This window comes from Pantherophis guttatus, chromosome 1 (assembly GCF_059756535.1).
Source record: "Pantherophis guttatus breed Tessera chromosome 1, ASM5975653v1, whole genome shotgun sequence".
NCBI classification, from domain to species: domain Eukaryota; kingdom Metazoa; phylum Chordata; class Lepidosauria; order Squamata; family Colubridae; genus Pantherophis; species Pantherophis guttatus.
Window position 1 is genome coordinate 7,325,625 of NC_142063.1, and position 21,998 is coordinate 7,347,622.

General features: G+C 40.0%; 2 protein-coding genes and 1 long non-coding RNA gene across 3 annotated transcripts; all 3 read left to right on the forward strand.

Moving 5' to 3' along the window:
* Nucleotides 1–788: 788 nt before the first annotated feature.
* On the forward strand, nucleotides 789–4,689 carry LOC148116300 (uncharacterized). Its single transcript, XR_015734162.1, has 2 exons — nucleotides 789–918; nucleotides 4,465–4,689. It is a non-coding gene; the product is annotated as an uncharacterized LOC148116300 (long non-coding RNA).
* LOC148116301 (vomeronasal type-2 receptor 26-like) lies at nucleotides 3,093–4,208 on the forward strand. Its single transcript, XM_087893402.1, has one exon. It carries the CDS (start codon nucleotides 3,176–3,178, stop codon nucleotides 4,130–4,132), a length of 957 nt encoding a protein of 318 aa, XP_087749528.1. The 5' UTR covers nucleotides 3,093–3,175; the 3' UTR covers nucleotides 4,133–4,208.
* Nucleotides 4,690–18,870: 14,181 nt separating the features above from the next.
* Nucleotides 18,871–21,669, forward strand: LOC148116302 (vomeronasal type-2 receptor 26-like). Its single transcript, XM_087893415.1, has 2 exons — nucleotides 18,871–19,364; nucleotides 20,686–21,669. Exons 1-2 carry the CDS (start codon nucleotides 19,259–19,261, stop codon nucleotides 21,588–21,590), a joined length of 1,011 nt encoding a protein of 336 aa, XP_087749541.1. The 5' UTR covers nucleotides 18,871–19,258; the 3' UTR covers nucleotides 21,591–21,669.
* Nucleotides 21,670–21,998: the final 329 nt, after the last annotated feature.

Sequence of the window (21,998 nt, forward strand, 5' to 3'; positions counted from 1 at the left end):
TGACGTTCCTTTTGTAGCTCTAGCCCAAATACTCCTATTTCTGAAGGTCTCCTTTTTTTCAGATTCTTCCTTATTTGAGGAATGTGCAGTTCAACAACACTGCTGGAGATGAAGTCTCCTTCTCAGAAGATGGACTGGGATCTGCCCGTTATGATCTTCTCAACTGGGTTCTCTTCCCCAATCAATCTTTTCTCCCCATGAAGGTTGGGCAAGTAAATCCTGAGGCTCCCCCAGGCCAGGATTTCACCATTAACTCTGATGGCATTGTTTGGGCCACAAAGGTGAGCTGCAAGGAAATGTTGTAAGTTCACAGAAAGATTCATTCTCTTCTTGCGATGCAGAACATCTTTCTAAGTTGAAAAATATTCAGTTGAGTCAGAAATCATGGCTGTTATTTGGTGAAAAATCTGCTTTGAGATCTGATTTATATCATTCCACAAAGGGTTAGGCTTGGGATCAACATCTGCTTGAAATGCAGGATGCAATTACAGCAAGCAACAGTGATTTCCATGGAACTCAGTTGTATCCTCATGGTTCTTTCTTTTAGAAATGTTGTGGTTCAGTCACAAGCCTTCCTCCTCATGATGAAACCCCAGTTCCAATCTCCAGCATCTATTGATGTTTCAGGAATGCCAGTGGCCTGAATGCCTCAGGAGCTGTTCCATATTTCTGATAGACGGTGGCACTGTATCTCTTTAGAAGAGAATCTGAACATTGAAATAGGAATGGGGAAAATAATGAATGCAGCAGGTTCATTGCTTAAGTAATTACAAATACTTATCTTTTAGACCATCCCCATTGCCAGGTGTGGCATGAAGAGGTGCCATGCAGGAGAGAGGATGAGAGTTCCAGAAGGCAAGCAGGTTTGCTGCTACCAATGTGACCCTTGTCCAGAAGGGACCATTTCTAATCAGACAGGTAGACCATACTTCAAATTTAAATCTTCCAGAATCAAGGAAGAAATTCATAAAATCAGTATATTTTTGTTATTGTGACCATTTTTGATAAAATTGACATGCACTGATACTTTTCAATAAAACCTTTCTATTGATCTAAACTGCCCTGGCCACAGAGGCCACCTTTCTCGATCCTCAGCAATGATAGTTTGAGGGCACAATTTATCAATCCCCAACTTCCATTTCTGCGTCTACTTTCACCTCCAATTGGGAAACCACCTTCCTGAGGAAGTGGGGAATGCAGTCCAAGGTTTTATTTGATCATTCAGAGGATGCTTCTTCCGGCAACTCTATCAACCTCTGAGGAAATAGACCTGCCAGAGAAAGAGGAAATCCATCTATTTATATCTATTCGATAGGGCAGATAGGGAGGAATGGACAGATTTTTGAAAATATTTTTATTTTATACATCTCATTCCATGAATGGTTTGATTCCTGGGTTTCATATATTTCAATATAAATAATCTTAACAATATTATTTTTAATAATTACAGCCCATTTTCATTTTTAATTTTACAAACATATAGTTTCTATTGTTATCTTTCAACTCTAAACCTTCTCATAATTCTATCATACTTCATATCATCTTAATATACTATTAAGATGATATACTACACTATACTATATTAGCCCTCCTTTTTTTCCCCTTTCCCCTATCAATCTAATAATCAAAGACGTGATCTTTCCTTTTTTCATTATTCAATATTCCAGTATATCAATCATGATCTTTCTCTAGCTTTTCGTTAATAATCACATTTTTTTAATATACATATTATCTCCAATCATTCATTTCTTATATTCATTATGTTACTACCAGTAGTGGGTTGCTCCCGGTTTGCAACAGTTCTACGGAACTGGTAGTAAAACCGGTGGGAGGCTCTGCCCACTGACCCCGATGTCATCGAAATGCTTCTGCACATGAAGCTTCAACTCCTTATGTTGTTCTTTTATAAAATCCTTCATGTCTTGGTATGTCAGATCCATATCATTATATCCACCTATTTCCATTTTACAGTCAGTCCAATTTTTAAAAAACATCCAGGGGTTATCCACGTCCCTTCCAATCACTTTTATTTCTTCAAAAGCTTTGTATTTTGAAGTTTAAAGTAAGTTTGAACTAACTCCTTATAATCCAACAAAGATAAAAATTCCCATAGATGCACAGTTCTCCTTTTAGCAGCAGATGGCGCTCATGATTCAGCTTGGTATTGCCTCTCTGCGTAGTGCTGATAATCCAATTTTAATTATTTTAGATTATAAATCCAATAGGTGGACGAATGAATAATAATAAAATTTGATAGTCATAAAATATAAACAATTTCCAGATCAAATTCCAATATATATTTTTTTAAAAAAATACCTTTTCAATGTCACGTCTTCACTTTGAGAGTTCAATTTTTAAATTTAGTTTTCTTTAAAAAGTTTCTCTTTTTAAATATTATAGCTTATATATATATAAATAAGTGTGCTTATTCCGCAGCTAGCAAATAGTTCCAGTATTCTTCCCCCTCATATTTCTTGGGGATATTTTCAAAGAAAATTATTCTTTTGCCCAGTTCACAAGCCACTCACTTTCTCTGCTCCTGCTCAGTCTTGGGTATTAAGGTTGTCTTCGGCTTCAGGTCAGCCATGTTTGCTGCCACTGATCCCTGTCATTGGCGGAGTGGGCTTTCCTAGTCAGCGAAGGGAGATGCGACTCCCCTCTACCTGCTAGGCTGTCCCCCTTTGCTTCACCACCCCTCCAGGGTGGCTGTGGTCCCGATTTGACCCCTCCAATAACAAGACGTTGGAGCTGACCATGAAGCTGGCAGATCAGGCTTCCAAAGGCACCGGAAGTACAACTGGAAGTCAGAAATGAACAGATTTGAAGTACAAAGCAGGGATGTTAAGGCAGGAATAATGTACTCAAAACAAAACAGCAACATTTCTGGATAACGGATCTGCTGTTCTTCTTTGTGTTCAATTATAAAATGGCGGAAAAAACAAGCAGGAATCTCAGACTGAAAGCCACATTACTCATGGAAGTGCACAGTGAATAGACAGCTGGAACTGAAAAAATCCTTGTCTCTGGTTAATCTATCCCTAGGATCATCATAAATGAAGAATGATTTGCTCTTTTTGATACCCCATAAATAACACAGGGGATTATCTCATCACTGCCTTGGTGGGTAGGTCACCAGCAGGAAGGCAACACACATATCACTTGTGCAGGAGGGAAAATGTGTATGGTAGTTGCTCAAGAAATCCTTAGACAAAGCCTTTTGATTTCAGATGCAGCTCACTGTGAACCCTGCCCAGAAGACCAATTTCCCAACAAGGACAAGGACCACTGCATTGCCAAGAAGATCCACTTCCTTGCCTATCAAGACACCCTGGGATACACTTTAGTTTTTCTTGCTTTTTTCCTGTCTGTGATCACTTCTGCAGTCCTGGTGATTTTCTATAAACATCATGACACACCGATTGTCAAGGCCAACAACAGAGATCTCACCTACATCCTCCTGGTCTCCCTCCTGCTTTGCTTCCTCTGCTCCTTCCTCTTCATTGGCCAACCTGGGAAGCTCACCTGTCTTATACGACAAGTTGCCTTTGCCATTCTCTTTTCCCTGGCAGTTTCCTCCATTTTGGCAAAAACTGTCATGGTGGTTCTGGCTTTCATGGCCACCAAGCCAGGGAACAAAACAAAGAAACTCTTAGGGAAACCACTGACCAACTCCATTGTCATAGCCTGTCCCCTGATCCAAACAGTTGTGTGTGCCACCTGGCTGGTAACCTCCCCTCCATTTCCCAGTTGTGACTTTCACTCCTTGTTTGGAGAGATCATCTTGGAATGCAAGGAAGGTTCATCTTCAATGTTTTACATTGTCCTCGCCTATTTAGGTTTTTTGGCCCTTGTCAGTTTCACAGTGGCATTTCTAGCTAGGAAATTGCCTGACAGCTTTAATGAAGCCAAGTTCATTACTTTTAGCATGCTGGTCTTTTGCAGTGTTTGGATCTCCTTCCTCCCCACCTACCTGAGCACCAAAGGGAAGTCCATGGTGGCTGTGGAGATCTTCTCAATTTTGGCCTCTGGAGCTGCTCTCTTGGCTTGTATCTTTTCCCCCAAATGCTTCATTATTCTATTGAGGCCAGATCTGAATTGTAGAGAAAATATAGTAAGGAATAAGAATATCTAACTAATGCAATGGGCAGTCTCATTTATTTTTCTTTTTGTGGCATGTTTAGAATATGATTCTTTTTTTATTAAAAAAAAGTGTTGAGAAGAAGGAGGAATCTGTCCATTAAAGAATTCCTTCTCAAGTGTTGTAATTGGTTACATGTCAGGTTCCATAGATCTCTATTGGGACGCTGCCATGCTGGTGGGAGGAGGAGGCTTTGGGGAGGTTTTTTGTGCAGGATTTCATTTGCTTTGCTTTGCTGTACCTTGTGTGAAATAGGTGTCACCTCGGGTCACCTTAGGAGGGGGAAAGGAATGTGCTTTGAGCCATCTGCTTTATCTCCTCACCAGAGAAAGCAAAATTGAAGCGCCTGGGAGTTGACAGTTATCACCATCTCTACCCGATGTTCTCAAAACATCTTCGGACTATGGGATTGGCTCAATGTTGAACTGGACATTGGGAGGGGCTTTGCTTGTAGCAGTTTAGCCTAACGCTTTGAGTGAGAAACTTCAGATCCTGCCTACATTTCCTTTGCTATCACTGTCTTTCAATAAAAGTTCCTTTTGAAATGATAATTGTTTCAAGAGTTCTGCTTTCTTGAGAAGACTGGCAAGGCAGGACCTTACATTACAATTTACCTGTGGTCAGCAACTATCATCCTGTCTTTGTTTATCATGTTTTCTTTTTTTTTTATTGAAAAAGTTTTTCAAATACAGATTTTCCCCCCCTTTTCCCCCCTCCTCCCTAACCCCCCCTCCCCCTCCCCTCCCCCTGTGGCTTCTCCAGAATAAAACCCAAATTAATAACAGATTATATAATACTTTACCATCCTTTTTGCTCCACCCCCCATATGCTGACCCTTTCTTTCTAACAATATTATTATATCCCCCTTATACTATACATTTCAAAGCAACATTCAGCTGTAAAATTATATAATAAATCCTAATTTAGCAATTTCAACTCATAATCTATCCATTTCCTCCTCCCCCATGCATATATCTCTTAATTCAAATCTTTTACGTATATTAATATAACATAACATCACTTTACCTAAACTAAACAATCAGTAAGCTAACCTATCTCCACCCACTTTCCTACAGGTCTACCATACATAATATTTTCAATATCTTTGTTCTTCTGCCCACACCACTAAAAAATATTTCCATATATAAATAAAATTCTCAAATGACTTTAAGCTTGTAATCCATATAATATCTTCTGTGATGTCTTTCAACTGGATTGTTAATTTCATCACCCATGTTAGGGTAACATCAAATTCTAGTTCCAACAGTATGTTTAGTATCTTCAATTACCATCTGCCCCCATCAATAGTAAGTATTTTCGTATAGCAAAAAACCACCCAAGTGACTTTATATTTGTATTCCATATAGTGTCTTTTGTAATGTCTTTCATCTAGATTATTCATCCCAACCACCGTGTTAGGGTAACAATCCCATAATTCTCTTGCCTTGTAGCTCAGCATAAACGTAATCCATTTGTCAAAGAGTCCAAAATAGAAAGTTCCAATCCACTCAATTTAAGGCTATCTTCCACACCCCAAAAGCACAGCACTGCAGAGATCGGTCACTCTCCTCAAGATAATATAAACCAATACTTTGCCTCAACTATATTTTCATATATTCAATCGTCTCTTAAGTAACTGGCATTACACTGTTGTTTAGTCTAAAAAATTTTATTTTTGTAGGACCTGCTTCTTCTTTTCTTAACTTTTTGTGGCTTAGATCTCCATCCTGGTTTCCTTTCTATGAGTTGTATATCAACTGTTTGATTTCCATGCTGGTCTGTAGCTTGATAAGTCATCACATTAGAATCCAAAGCCGCCTCTCTTGTATTTATAGGTAATCCAACTATAACCTCTGAAGGAGAATCCAGAAGCGGCTTGTCCACAAAGGCCTCTGTAGCTTGTTGTTTTTCCGTTACCTCCACCACCATCTGCTTAGCCTGAATTTTAATCTCTTGTTGATTTTGCTTTTCTTTATTCCCCTCGTATGTTATACATGGAGATGTTGAACCCATTTTAAAAACCTTATAGTAAAATTCTTCTGCTTTTTCAACAGTATTTAGTTGATATCTTTCTCCTTGATATCTCAATATTATACCAACTGGAACATCCCACCTAAATGGGATGTTTTGTTTCTTTAGTTCAGTCACCAAAAATCCAAAATCCTTTCTATCTTTTAACATCTTGGGTGGTAGCTCTTTAAATATCCAAATCTTCCTTCCATGCATTTCAAGAGTGGAGTTAAAAGACTTTTGCACAATATCATTTCTTATTTCTTTATCAGTAAAATAGATCACCACATCTCTAGGCAGCTGCCTTTGCTTTGCCACCCAAGAATTAACTCTGTAGGCCTTATCAATCTTGCAGGATACCTCTTCAGGACTAACCTTTAAAATCCCAGCCAGAACTTCAGCAGACACTTTTCTCAAATCTTCTTTTATCTTCCTGTATTCCCCTAATTCTGACCGCAAATTCCATAAGTCTGAATTGCATCATTATGACTTCATTTTCAATCCTTTGTTTTATATTATCTGCATTGTAAGTTTTGTAGTCAGCTTCCTTTATTTTTGGCTCTACTTCTGAGCTATTTTCTTGAATCATTGTTAAATCATTTTCAATTCTTTGTATTTTATTATCCAAATTATGAATCTTGTAATCAACTTCCTTCATATTAGACTCTATTTCTGAATTAAACTTTTCATCCATCTTTATCATTGCATCTAAGAAACTTATCATATGTTGCTTGAATTTATCATACTTTTGTTGAACCAACTCTTTAATTTCCTCTCTAAATTTTTCAAGGTTCTGGTTCACAATCTCATCATGTCTTGCCATCTCCTCCAATACAAATTGTGTTAGATCTTTAAAGCCATTCCTCTGCATCTGCAAACTCAAAACTTGTTCATGTGGTTTATGAATGGAGGAGCCCCCCCCACAGCTTGGTTGTCTGGCTTTGTGAGTTTTAACGCCATCCTGCCACACAAGCAGATTTTTTTTTCTTTTTTCCCCTTTAAAGAAGAAAACTTCTCTCCAAACTATATCAATATCAAGTCTCTAAGAAGGAAGAAGCATGAAATAAGAATTTTTCTCTTCACTTCTAGCCAGCACTGTTATCTCAGTTACTTTGTAACATATTAAACTAGTCAAACGGAAGGACTTTCGCTTTCAGCTCTTCTCAAGCCTCAGCCAGTCGCCATTTTAAACTTTCTTTCCCCCCCCCCCTTCCACTCTTCTTTGCTTTTAAAGTCAGTCTTAGGGTTGTTAGAAGTACTTGCAATTTAGGGTCCCAGGTCCAGATTTCATCCTTCTTATTCAGAAAGTCTGTTAGTTTTTTTTTGGTTGGTCTGGTCCCATCGCCTGGCTCTGCAAAGTGCAGAGTTCGCCCAAAGCCCGGAGCAGCGGCGAGGAGAATAGGGAGCCTCATCCTGCTTCCTCCCCAGAGGTAAAAAAGAACTCTGGGGACTTCGCAGAGGGCTCTACCTGCCCTCGCTGGCTTTGTCTCACATTTCCTTATGGAAACGGAGTTTTTCGAGCCGCCTTTCAGGTGTAAAGGCGGCTCTTTACAGGCGACGGGGCTGGCAGTCTCAAAGGACCGTCTGGCGGCGACGGAAGCCAGACCGGAAGCCCTTTGTTTATCATGTTTTCAAAGTGTCCTCAGTGATGTCCAGTGCCCTGATTTGATGGGAAGCTTGTTCATAAAGATATGTTTATTATTACAAGGAAGAAATTTTCTTGTTTATTCCTTTTAATTTAGTTCATTTTTTAAGTTAGTTTTTTAAAGGGATGGGTTCAATGTTTTTAAGGAAATATGGTTGTTTCCTTAGATATCTGAGTCTTTATAGAATTGCCTACCACTATTCAATGATTTTTGAAATGGCATTTAAAATCCCCTCACATCCAGATCTGCTATACTTCCTTAACAATGTCAGGCAGAATTTTCCTCAGATGGATGAGAAAAGTATGTCATAACTGTATGCAGTATGTTATCATCTCTTGTGACATTTCATCTCTTGGGTTTCCTTGTTAAGCCATGATGCTCTACAAGATCTTTCTGCAGAGAAAATCTGCCAAGGAATAATTCAACCCAGGATCACAATCTAATTTCCTTAATGAGTATATGTTACTAGCAACGTATTCCAGGGCATGAGAGTCATTCCAGCTTCCTAACTCATGTCAGGAGGCATATGCAAATTACCCAGTCCTGTGACATGTAGTTAATTAAAGGTGATAAATAGCACCTTGGAGGAACCTGGGAGGAACCTGGGAGGAACCTGGGAGCCACTGCAACTCATGGAACAGACGTCTAACATGGGTGAACCTAGAAGGGCCCAATATTGTGAGCACCTCTTCATTTTGAACCAGCTGCAGTTTTCAAGGGGTCTTCAAGAGTAGCCCCAATGCAAGAACATTGCAACATGAAACAGTCGAGAATATGCATAGCTCAGGTTTAGATTGTGGCAGTGGTTTGTTCTTCGAGCTGACCACATAGCTCCTGGACATTTCATTACCCGACTTTGTTACATCTTCAGCAGGAATTTGGGTGAAGTGTCTTGTTCAGTTTCTCTTCTGTTTATATAGGCTTTATGTGGTGTTGTGATTAGTTGGTCACATGACTGGTTGTTTGTGTGGCACAAAATTCAACTGATGAGGAGGCAGTCAGTTCTTTTGTTCATTAGTCATTTGGATCATCCGGTTTCTTATAGGTACCTACGTTCGTTCTAAGTCAATGTCTTTGTTGATGAACCTGTGTGTAGAGTGTCAGGATTCAATGAATTCAGTTTTCATGATGGGTTTTTGCATGGCCAATAATTTTGGCTTTGGGCCAGTCAAACCAATGTTGTTCATTTTCAATGGGGCTCAAGACCAGGGACTTCTGGTTATGCCCCTTGACTGCCAGATGGTGTTCAGGAATTCTAGTTTTCAAGTGTTGTCCTGTTCGTCTGACATAGAACTGGTTACAGTTGTTGCAATTGCTTTTGTATATTATGTTGGTGCTGTCTTCATTCCGTATCTTGTTTTTGATCTTTGTTAGTTCTTGTCTGAGTAAATGAGGGTTTCTGAGCTATTGTTACTCCCAGGGATTGCAGTAGCCTGGCAGTTACTTCTGTGGGGAAGCTCAGAGAACAAACCACTGCCAAAGAAAACCACATTGCAGGTGTCCAAATGGGAAGTCACCGACTGACTTTGAGCAGAACCATCAGCCCTGGGTAGTGCACAATTGGTATGATTAGGATAACATCTCCATTTCCACCAGATGGCTTCTCATGTGAGAAATAGAAACATAGGAGAATGTGTGTGAATTGGCCCTTAAAATAGCAAACTCGAATTCTCTGGTTTTCAATCAACTTTAACAAAATGTCCATGGCAACGTAATTGATGTGTTCTTTTATTAAGAGAAACCTTCATTGCTGAAGATAGTAACAATAGAAGGGTGGGGAAAGAACTGGAGGTTTCCTAATTATGAATATGAATATCATCTATTACTTATGCATATATGATTTTCTCCTCCTTTCTGAAATGGATTTTCTCCTCCTTTCTGAAATGGATAAATATGACTACATCCTTCTGTCTTCAAGAGCTTCTCCCACTAATTTCTGGACAGGATATATACCAGTTGCACTGTTAACAATAAAAACTGCCATGAGATTTGATTATTGGTTTTTGGTCCTGCATTTCATTCCACAGTGGTTTTGGGAGAGAGGGGGCCTTGAAGCATTAAGCAGTTGTAATGCCCACACAAATATTATAATTGGTCCTTGTTGAGCAATGATGATGAAAAAGTAACTTTGCAACCTATCCACATTGACAACATTTGCAGGTCTGTAAAGCATACAAAAACTGAAGTCCTTCCATCATTGTTGCAACATTTTCACCTAGCAAACACTTCCAATATTATTTTTGGAAGCAGCCACCAGTGACATCTTATTGAGATTTAAAATGGAAGAAGAAATAGTAAAGGAAACTATGATAACCTGGGCCAAAAAAACTCGACTATACTATAGAACTTGATAATTGGGAAAAATTGTGGGGGGATATTATAAATTGACAACGTCGGCAGTATATACTGAAAACCTATACAAAATGTTTTACAGAAGGCGTCTACCTCCAGCAAGACTAGCAAAAATGTTTCCAAACAGATCACCGGAATGTTGGAAATGTAAACAGACACAGGGAACATACTAGCACATTTGGTGGACTTGTCCAGTAGCAAAAAAATACTGGACAAGAATAAGAAAGTGGCTAGAGTAAATAGTAAAACAACAAATAGAGTTAAAACCGAAGATATTCTCACTAAGCTTATTAACAGGGAGCTATAATAATTTTTTAAAAAACCCAATATCTAATACTATATGTAATAACAGCGGCTAGAATTGTTTACATGAAAAATTGGAAAAATAGAAATATACCAGATGAGGAAATGGTGATAAAGAAAATATTAGATTTCACAGAGATGGACAGGCTGACAATGGAAATAACAGATAAAGGAGGAACGGAATACTATTTGATTTGGAATGTATGGTATAATTGGTTAGATAGTAGATGCAAAGATTTGGAAATCAACAAGAAAAGACGTTTAGAAATAGAATAGAAATAGAATAATGGAGTTGGAAGTCTTCTAGTCCAACCCCCTGCCCAGGCAGGAAACCCTACACCACTTCAAACAAATGGTTATCCAACGTCTTCTTAAAAACTTCCAGTTTTGGAGCATTCACAACTTCTGGAGGCAAGTTGTTCCACTGATTAATTGTTCTAACTGTCAGGAAATTTCTCCTTAGTTCTAAGTTGTTGTTCTCCTTGATTAGTTTCCATCCATTGCTTCTTATCCTGCCCTCAGGGGCTTTGGAGAATAGCTTGACTCCCTCTTCTTTGAGGCAGTTCCTGAGATATTGAAACACTGCTTTCATGTCTCCCCTAGTGCTTCTCTTCATTAAACTAGACATACCCAGTTCCTGCAGCCATTCTTTATATGTTTTAGCCTCCAGTCCCCTAATCATCCTGGTTGCCCTTCTCTGCACTCTTTCTAGTGTCTCCACATCTTTTTTACATTGTGGTGATCAAAACTGAATGCAATATTCCAAGTGTGGCATTATCAAGGCTTTATAAAGTGATATTAACACCTCACGTGATCTTGATTCTATCCCTCTGTTTATGCAGCCTAGAATTGTGTTGGCTTTTTTGGCAGCTGCTGCACACCGCCGGCTCCTATTTAAATGGTTGTCCACTAGGACTCCAAGATCCCTCTCACAGTTACTACTGTTGAGTGAGGTACTACATATACTGTACCTGTGCATTTTGTTTTTCTTGCCTAAATGTAGAACCTTACTTTTTTCACCATTCAATTTCATTTTGTTAGATAGCACCCAATGTTCAAGTCTGTCAAGATCCTTCTGTATCTTAAGCCTATGTTCTGGAGTGTTGGCTATTCCTGCTAGCTTGGTGTCATCTGCAAATTTTATGAGTTCCCAATCATCCAAGTCATTGATGAAGATGTTGAAGAATACTGGGCCTAAAACAGAGCCTTGAGGCACTCCACCACATACTTCCCTCATATAGATGCAGTTCCATTGAGGACTACACGTTGAGTGCGGTTGGCCAGCCAGTTATGAATCCATCTGGTGGTGTTGCTGTCTAACCCACATTTTTCTACTTTATCTAGTAGTAGGTTATGGTCTACTTTATCAAATGCCTTACTGAAGCCCAAGTAAATTACATCGACAGTATTCCTCTGATCCACTAATTTTGTCACTTTGTCATTTGTTTAACGAACTAGAAAATAGTAATAAAGATAAAGATAAGGATAGATGAAGAATATATAATATTATAGTATGATAAGATGTTATAAAACATAAAATGTAAAAAATATTCAGACTAACAATTACATATTGTATACATAATAGTATATATGTTTTCTCAAATATATGTCTTCTCAAAAGAGGCCGCAGAATATGAATAGACAAGATTGCCTAGAGACGAGACGCCTCTAGGCAACCAGTGGTGCTGTGATGCCTACTAGAATTCTTACCTCTTTGCGGTTGACAGTTAGTAATAGGGAACCAGAGAAAGCTGGGCCGTTAACCTGCAGTCAGGCTGCAGCTAGGATAATAAAGCAGGACCCCAAGCTTCTAAACTGATAGTAAAGGCCCGAAGATGACAAGGTAGAGAGCTTGTCGAAACGTTGCCAAACCTTTAAAGTGTTGGTTAGGATTTTAGCCAGAGTTTTAAAAGACCTTACAAAGTGTTTTTGTTGGGATTTTAGAGGATTTTGAGCTGGGATCTTAGCCAGGATTTTAAGCATTTTAACTAACAGACTTTTAATGATGCGGGAAAACACCCGAGATTTTAACTTTTTACATGTATGTATGTATGTATGTATGTATGTATGTATGTATGTATGTATGTATTTCCCTTTAGCCAGGTTCTTTCTACATAAACCAAGATTTTTCTGCAGCCCTAGTTCAGTGAAATCACAATCCACTAGTTTCTAGGCTTTTTTCTGGCAGCCAGCAAGCACCCTGCTGCCTCTCCTTAGTCTCCCAATGGGCAGCAGGGTGTTTGCTGGCTGCCAGAAAAAAGCCTAGAAAAATACATACTGTTGTGACCCCGACTCCCGAGCCTGTCCTAACAGAGGAAGAGGACTCAGAAGGTGATGGGGAGGAACTGATAAGGCCTCCCTCTCCAGGACCCTCCTCTCTGGCAATGCCTCAGATTCCATCCGAGGGCCAAGAGGAACAGCCTGGGATATGCCAGGAGGAAAGCATATCGGAACAACAACAGATAGGGAGTGAGGATGATGAATCCTGGCTTGATCCCAGGCAGCGTCAGAGGGAGAAGCGTGCGCAGCAACGAAAGAGGCGTAGGAGGGCCAGAGATTGAGCTGAGTCACTGAGCCACACCCCAAAAGGAATAAAAGTGGGTGTGATTGGTCTTCAGGCTTTGTGAAAGTGAAAAACCTGAGAGTCACATCGCGTTACCTGAAATCTGGCTTGAGCATATTTGGATTGGACCTTGGCTAATTCTTGCTTCGTGGATTACTTTTTGCTACTGAACCGGACTGAGGAGAAACTCTCTCTTGCTGACTGTGAGTGAAAACTGACTTGGCAGGCATTTCGCAGTTTACTGCCAAAACTCTTATCTGCAAGGGTTTCTAGTCTGATTGCTTAATAAAATCTTGGCAGGCGTGCCTGGTTGTGTGTTTGCCTGTGTGGGGAAGGGGGACAGAACACACACACACACACACACACACACACACACACATTTGTTTTCTTTTCTTTTCGTAGGTTTTTATTTGTATTTCTCTTTAGCCAGGTTCTTCCTACGTAAACCAAGATTTTTCTGCAGCCCTAGTTCAGTGAAATCCCAATCCACTAGTTTCTAGGCTTATTTTTTTCCCCCGGCAGCCAGCAAGCTCCCTGCTGCCCATTGGGAGACTAAGGAGACTAAGATAGATCTATTTCGGACTTATAAGCCTTCATCAGTTAGCCACTCCTTCATCCCATGTATCTTAGTCTCCTTGGTCTCCCAATGGGCAGCAGGGTGCTTGCTGGCTGCCGGGGGGAAAAAAAGCATACATACACACACACACACACACACACACACTGTGGCTATATACGAGTACAGCAGTGTTGTAAAGATGGAAATTGTGATGTAAAATGAAGAAAATTGTGTAATAAAAATATTATTATTATTATTATTATTATTATTATTATTAATAATAATAATAATAATAATAATAATAATAATAATAATAATAATAATAATAATAATAATAATAATAATAATAATAATAATAATAATAATAATAATACATTTCTGCCTTCTACCCCATTAGCACTCATATTAGCTGATCCAACTATGGCATAAGCCAAAATCCATCTTGTGTGCAGGGGCTCAGTTTCATGGAGGTCAAATTCACAACTTTCCCATGACTCCATCTGTTCTGTGAATTAGAAGAAGAGACACAAACGTATTTTCCATTCTGCTGCATGAAGAGAAGCTGTTGCTAAGGGGATACGACAATGGCCTTTCCCTGCAATTATCAGAAGAACAGTCATTCTCCATGTATCCCCTGTGGATTTCTAGACACAAAGATCTTCCAGGATAAAACCTGCTTTAAAAAACATCTTTGAGTTCATCAGATGGGGGGCAGAACGTGTCACCTTAGCCTGCCTTGCAAAGAGCTCACTCCTGGGTTTGAAGAGACTCACATGCCTTTGTTCTCTCTATGGTCACAACCCAAAGACAGGTAAGAGGAAGCATAGTTGCTATAAATTTGTCCTGGTGCCATCCAGGAGGCACAGGTGGTGTCTGATCTGCTAAAGCTCCAGTGAGATTTCAGGAGCAACCTTCAAATTAGTTTCTGCATGAACCTTGATTTCTGTTCTAGGAGGGAAGGTGATAAGAATGACCGGGCAGGAGTCATGCTACTGCTGATGCTGATGCTCTTCTGGCTCTTGGCTCCAACTACAGCAAAGAGGCTGCAAACCCTCTGTGTGTTCAAAGATTATATCCCATTAAAGGAAAACTACTATAGGCCTGGAGATGTCATTATTGGTGGGAATTTGCCCTTGGGAACCATTTTTAAGCCTGTAGCCCCAGACTTTAATACACTGGAGCTTCTTGTACAGAATGTGTAAGTTTTGATTGGAAGAAACATGGAAATAAAGGTTCTCTTTGTTTTTAATCCTTTTAGAAATACTTTTGGTATTAGGCTTTTAACAGAGGCTGGAATTCTCAGTCTCTTCTTAAGTAGATATTAAAAAACAAACACAAAGTGTGCCACTACGTAATAATAATAATAATAATAATAATAATAATAATAATAATAATAATAATAATAATCATCATCATCATCATAATAATAATAATAATAATAATAATTTTATTTCTATACCGCCCTTCTCCCGAAGGACTCAGGGCGGTGTACAGCCTATTTGAAAACACAAAACAAAACAACGATTAAAATTTAAAATCATTAAATAATTAGGCTCCAATTAAAATCCCAAAAATTTAAAATACCCCAATTTAAGCTGTGCTGGCCCAGTGAAGAAGTCGAAGTATAATATTAATCTGAACAGTAATTTGTGGTAGAAAACTCCAAGAGCAGCTTAGCAATCTTCAAGTGTTCAGGAGTTAGAGAAATCCCTCTCTGTGTTGGAATCAGCATGGCTAATGCATAATGGCCTTCAGTAAATCTAGGAGGTGACTCCCATTGTAGTCCTGTGCTCAGCAGTCCTTACCACACCTGAAGAACATTCTCCCAGAGAGACCCCAAAACATTAGCCTGAAAGAGGAGCAGATGGGAAGGATTGCAACCATTGGAGCAAACTGAAGATGGGAGAGAGGATAGAGGGCTATAAAACTGTCTATGATATGTAGAGAAAGGCTTGTTTCCTTTCTCACAAAGTCATCCACATTTAGCTAAGGGAGATCCTTTGAGAAAATCCAAACCCAATGAAATTTCCTGCCTCCAAAATACCCCCCCCAACAGTTAATAAAATTCTACCAGCATATACTAGCTTTCATGCAGTGTTCTCCAATGTTTTTCTCACTACAGACTCTTCAACAGTAAGTACCAGCAGTTCCTTGCATTGATGTTTGCTGTCTCCGAGGTCAATAAGGATTTTCTTCTGCTCCCCAACATCACCCTTGGCTTCCACATCCATGGCCATTTCCAGAGTGAGATATTTATTTCCTTAAACAGCCTCTCCATGCTCTCCTCACGAGGCCAAGTGGTTCCAGGTTACAAATGTGACCTGCAGGACACTCTGCTGTCTGTTATTGGTGGTCTCAGTGCCAAGTCCTCAAAGCTGATGGCCTCCATCTTCAGTATTTTTAAGGTCCCACAGGTAAGAGAGCTCTCTTGGATACAGTATGGAATAGGCAAAAATCAGAAATCTACACAAAAGACAAAGATAGGGGGATTTCTTTTGAGGGAGTATATCATGAGCTTCTGACTCTTAGTTTATATTTGATAAAAGGATAGCCGTTGTTTTCATGCTGTTTATTTTCTGCATCAGTCTGGTGGTTTCTTCTCTTGTCTTCTGATGTGCCACAACCAAGCAAAATGTGTATCTGGTGGCTCTTACTAAGATTGGCAGGAGATTAAGCTGCCACTCAAGGAGAGTCAGCTGACTGCTGGGCCACAAACCACACAATGGTGACCCCTAAAGTCACCATAAAACTTTACTTTGTCTTTGAAATGCTTTACTTTGTCCCTTTTTCCAGCTTGGTGTTAGTTTTGAGTTCTCTCAGGGAGAGAGAAGAGTTTATCCTTCCTTCTTCTGGATTAATCCCACGGAATCTCCTCAGTATATGGGATTAGTCCAGCTGCTCCTGCATTTCCAATGGAACTGGGTAGGGCTGGTGGCCCCTGAAGATGACAATGGAGAACGTTTCATTTCAACTCTGACACCAATGCTCCAGGAGAAGGAGATCTGCCTGGCCTTCACTGAAAGGTTGAAAATGGATGATATTAACATCACACTCAAAAAATTAATTCGCTCTTTCATAACTTGGTCTAAAATTGAAGTGTTTATTCTGTTTGGAGAGTCCACTGTTCCAGCCAGTATACAAGGGGCTGTGTTTTTTTTTGAAAATAAGAAAAAGATATCATTTAGGAAAATTTGGATATTAACTTCCCATTGGAAACTTAGTATGACTGGATTTCAAGACCCATTGAAATTAATAAAGCTTTTCCATGGGGTTTTGCATTTCAGGGACCACACCGGGGATGTCTCAGAATTCAGTCATTTCCTCCTGTCTTTAGACCCCTTGAACACCCAAGGAGATGTTTTTCTCCCTCTATGGTGGGAAAGAGTCTTTGGCTGCAAAATCCATAAATCAGGAGAGATCCCTCCAAAGGAGGAAAAACAATGTACAGGAAAGGAGAATCTGCAGAATGTGCCCAATTACACTTTTGAAACAAGAATGACAGGTGACAGTTACAATATCTACAATGCTGTTTATGCTCTGGCACATGCTTTACATGCAATGTATGGATCCAAAGCCCGACCCACCATGATCAGGCTTGGAAAGAGGATCTACAATGTCCAGTCATGGCAGGTAATTTCTCAGACTTTTTCTCTAGTCCACCGATGCTTAGAGAGGAAGCTCCTCATATGAACTTCTTTAGTTACTGATTCAATGTTGCAACCTATCCAGAACAATCTCAGTTTTGCTTGGAATGTGCCCCAAATCCAACTTGAAAAAATACACTCAATTTGTTTTAATCTTAGTTGATGTTTCTATGGCTTAGTACTGTGTGTGATCCTGCCCATTTTGTTTAGTTTTCCTTTGTTGCACTACTCAGATTGCTGTGCGAAAACAGCTTCTGTTTAATAAGGGATGGAAACTAACCAAGCAGAGAAGCAAGCTAGAACTAAGGAGAAATTTCATAATGCAAACCATCAGGGCAACCGCTTGCCTTTAGAAGTCGTGGCTGCCCCATCGCTGGAGGCATTTAAGAAGAGATAGGACAGCCTTTGCCTGAAATGTTAGAGGGTCTCCTGCTTGAGCAGGGATTTGGACCAGAAGACCTCTAAATTCCCTTCCAACTCTGTTATTCTGTTCTATGTCAACCACAGAACACAACAGGATTCAAAGTGGTTGTAATGGGCTCCTGGACTGAAACTCATCAGAATCTTCTGCATCAAAGACTAAAATGTTGGACCTCTCTGAATAGCGAAGTGACCAACCAGGACAGGGGCTTCCTTCTACATGGCCCAGTTGGTCAGACCTTCTTCCTGCATTCTGCTGCCTTTGACTATGAACTAGACAAAGTCAGTGGAATTTTCCATGGTTGTGATAGAAACCATTTATTCATTTCTAAAATTAATTTGTCAGTTAACAAGACCTTGAGCCAAAGTAACTATTTGAAACTGCAGGTAGCCAAGTATCACAAGAGGGAAAACACTACAATTAAATTTGGAATGTGGAACTACAATTTTTGTATGTCTTGTATTTTGATGAAACTGGAGTTGGAAACCACGCCCAGCAATAACAGGAAATTTTTATAGTTTCGGAGTTCAATATTTGGCATTACTCTTGTTTTTTCAAATCTCCACCAAGAGAACCCCTCTAACTTTTCAGACATAAATTCATCTTCTCAAGATGGCCATTATGTGATGATAAAAGCCATGTTGTCTCATTTGTAGCTCTAGCCCATATACTCATTTCTGAAACTCTCCTTTCTTTCAGATTCTTCCCTATTTGAACAATGTGCAGTTCAACAACAGTGCTGGAGAGGAAGTCTCCTTCTCAAAAGATGGACTGGGATCTGCTCATTATGATCTTCTCAACTGGGTTCTCCTCCCCAATCAATCTTTTGTCCCCATGAAGGTTGGGCAAGTAAATCCTGAGGCTCCCCCAGGCCAAGATTTCACCATTAAATCTGATGGAATCATCTGGGCCACAAAGGTGAGCTACAAGGAAATGTTGTAAGTCCAGGGAAAGATTCATTCTCTTCCTGGGATGCAGAACACCTTCCTAACTTGAAAAATAATAAATCAACTCAGAAATTAACTCAATCATTTGGTGAAAAATCTGCTTTGTGTGTAACACCTTTGAGGTCTTATATGCGTCACTCCACAAAGGGTTAGGCTTCGGAACAATGCCTGCTTGAAATGCACGATGCTATTAGAGCAGGCATCAGTGATTTCCATGGACCATTGATGCTCAGTTGTATCCTCATGGTTCTTTTTTTTAGAAATGCTGTAGTTCAGTCACAAGCCTTCCTCTGCAGGCTGAGACCCCAGTTCCAATCTCCAGTATCTGCTGGTAGGTTGCGAGTGCCACTGGCCTGAATCCCACAGGAACTGTTCCTGATTCCTGATAGACGGTAGCAAACTTTTATAAGAGAGTCTGAATGTAGAACTCAGAATAAGGAAGGGAACTTTGAATGGGGAAAGAATGAATGCAACAGGTTCATTGCTTAAGTAGTTTCAAATATTTCTCTTTTAGACAATTCTTTTTGCCAGGTTCAGCACTATGATGAATCGGTTCTTCTGAAGATCTTTTGAAGATGGAAATGTCAATGTGGAGATTTCAGGATACACGATCATTGAATAGACCTTCTCAAGTATTTGTCTTTTCTCTTTCAGAAGGTGCCCTTTGCCAGGTGTGGCATGAAGAGGTGCCATGCAGGAGAGAAGAGAAGAGTTCCAGAGGGCAAGCAGGTTTGCTGCTACCAGTGTGATCCTTGTCCAGAAGGGACCATTTCTAATCAGACAGGTAGAGCACACTTCAAATATAAATCTTCCAATATCAAGGAAGACATTAATTAATTTATTTTTTGTTATTCTTCCCATTTTTGATAAGATTGACATGCACTTATACTTTTCAATGGAATCCTTCAGTTTACAGATCTAAACTGCCCTGGCCACTAAGGTCACAGAGATCCTCAACAATTCCATGCAGGGTACTTTTAGGGCAGAATTTATGAATCTCCAACTTGTATTTCCACTTCAACCCTAACATCCAATTGGGAAAACCAACTCCCAAACTTTTCTGAGGAAGTCCAAGCTTTAATTTTTATCATTTGGAGTGTGCTTCTTGAGTGGTTAGGGTTAGGGTTAGGCTCCCCCCATGGATTTAGCTTGTCAGAAGGTCACAAAAGGGGATCATGTGACACTGGGACAAACTGCAATGGTCATAAATGTGAGTCAGTTGCCAAGGGGCTGAATTTTGATCACTCAACCCTGGAGAGGCTGCGACGGTTGTTAAGTGTAAAAAAGTGTCACTTTTTTCAGTGCCATTGTAATGAATGTAATGAATGCTTGTTGGTGGTAGCGTGGCCTACAGGTGGAGCTCTCACCTCACAATCAGGAGGTTGTGAGTTCAAACCTAGGTAGGGGCAGATATTTCTCGCTGGGCACAGTGAGTAAATATCAGCTGCGAACTCTGCATTGGTGAGAGGAAGGGCATCCAGCCAGTAAATACTCTCCATTCATTGCCCTAACTCTACTGACTCCATGATACAAGGGATTACATGGTCATTAAAAGACACACGCACACACAAAAATCAGGGTGTGTTTCTTCTGTCAGCAGTATTAAACTCTGAGGAAACAGACCTGCCAGAGAAGCAGGAGATCCATCTATCTTTGTCTCTTTGATAGAGCAGGAGGGAGCAAAATAAGTCTGAATGAACAGATATGAAGTACAAAGCAGAAAGGTCAAGGCAGGGATAATGTACATGTAAACAAAACAGCAGCTTTGCTGGATAACAGGTCTATTTTGCGGGTTCCATTATAAAGTGGGGAGAAAAGCAGGTAGCAATCTCAGACTGAAAGCCACATTATACATAAAGTGCAGAGTTAATGGATAGCTGGAACTGAATGAATCCTCGTCTCCGGCTAGTCTATCCTCAGGATTATCATAAATGAAAGATGATTTGCTCTTTTTGAGACCCCATAAATAGCACAGGGGATTATTTCATTACTCCCTTTGTAGGTAAGTCAACAGCAGAAAGGCAACACTCCTATCATCTATACCAGAGGGATAACGTGCATGGAAGATGCTCAAGAAATCCTTAGACAAAGACTTTTGATTTCAGATGCAGCTCACTGTGAACCCTGCCCAGGAGACCAATTTCCCAACAAAGACAAGGACCAATGCATTGCCAAGAAGATCCACTTCCTTTCCTATCAAGACACTCTTGGATACACTTTAGTTTTTCTTGCTCTTTTTCTCTCAGGGATCACATCTGCAGTCCTGGTGATTTTCCATAAACATCATGACACACCAGTTGTCAAGGCCAACAACAGAGATCTCACCTACATCCTCCTGGTCTCCCTCCTGCTTTGCTTCCTCTGCTCCTTCCTCTTCGTTGGCCAACCTGGGAAGCTCACCTGTCTCTTCCAACAATCTGCCTTTGCCATCCTCTTTTCCCTGGCAGTTTCCTCTGTGTTGGCAAAAACTGTCATGGTTCTTCTGGCCTTCATGGCCACCAAGCCTGGGAGCAAGACAAGGAAATTCTTAGGAAAACCACTGACCAACTCCATTGTCATAGCCTGTCCCCTGATCCAAGCAGTCCTTTGTGCCACCTGGCTGATAACCTCTCCCCCGTTTCTAAACTTGGACTTCCACTCCTTGTTTGGAGAGATCATCTTGGAATGTAAGCAAGGCTCAGTTGTAATGTTTTACGGTGTCCTTTCTTACCTAGGACTTTTGGCCTTTGTCAGTTTCACAGTGGCATTTCTAGCTAGGAACTTGCCTGATAGTTTTAATGAAGCCAAGTTCATTACTTTTAGCATGCTGGTCTTTTGCAGTGTTTGGATCTCCTTCTTCCCTACCTACCTGAGCACCAAAGGGAAGTCCATGGTGGCTGTGGAGATTTTCTCAATTTTGGCTTCTGGAGCTGCTCTCTTGGCTTGTATCTTTTTTCCCAAATGCTACATTATTCTGCTGAGGCCCAATCTGAATTGCAGAGAAAATATAGTAAGAAGCAAGAATTTCTAATTAATTCAAGGATTGGCCTCATTTTTATTTCTCTTGGTGGCAGGTTTAGAATGTGATAAGATTTCTAATAAATGATGACGTGAAGGACGAATTTGTCCGTAAAAGAATTCCTTATGAAGTTCTGCAATTTACAATATTCCTGTGGTCAGCTTTTTTTCATGTTTTCAAAGTGTCCTTAGTGAGATCCAATACCCTGTATGGAAGGAAAACTTGTTATTAAATATGTGTTTATTCTTTCTGATATTATATGGCAAGGGGAAAAAAACAAGAATTAGATACAAGCGACTGCAAGATGCTAAGGAAATAGGAGGTTTGGGTTTACCAGATCTGAAATTGTATTTTGAGTCATGTTGTCTGGCCTGGTTAAAAGAGTGGGTGAACTTTCATAATAAGAGGCTATTTGAATTA

Coding starts and splice junctions, on each gene's coding strand:
- LOC148116301 (XM_087893402.1), top strand. CDS start 3,176: ATGTGTATGGTAGTTGCTCAAGAAATCCTTAGACAAAGCCTTTTGATT.
- LOC148116302 (XM_087893415.1), top strand. CDS start 19,259: ATGAAGAGGTGCCATGCAGGAGAGAAGAGAAGAGTTCCAGAGGGCAAG. Junction 19,365..20,685: donor GACCATTTCTAATCAGACAG/GTAGAGCACACT, acceptor TTTTGATTTCAG/ATGCAGCTCACTGTGAACCC.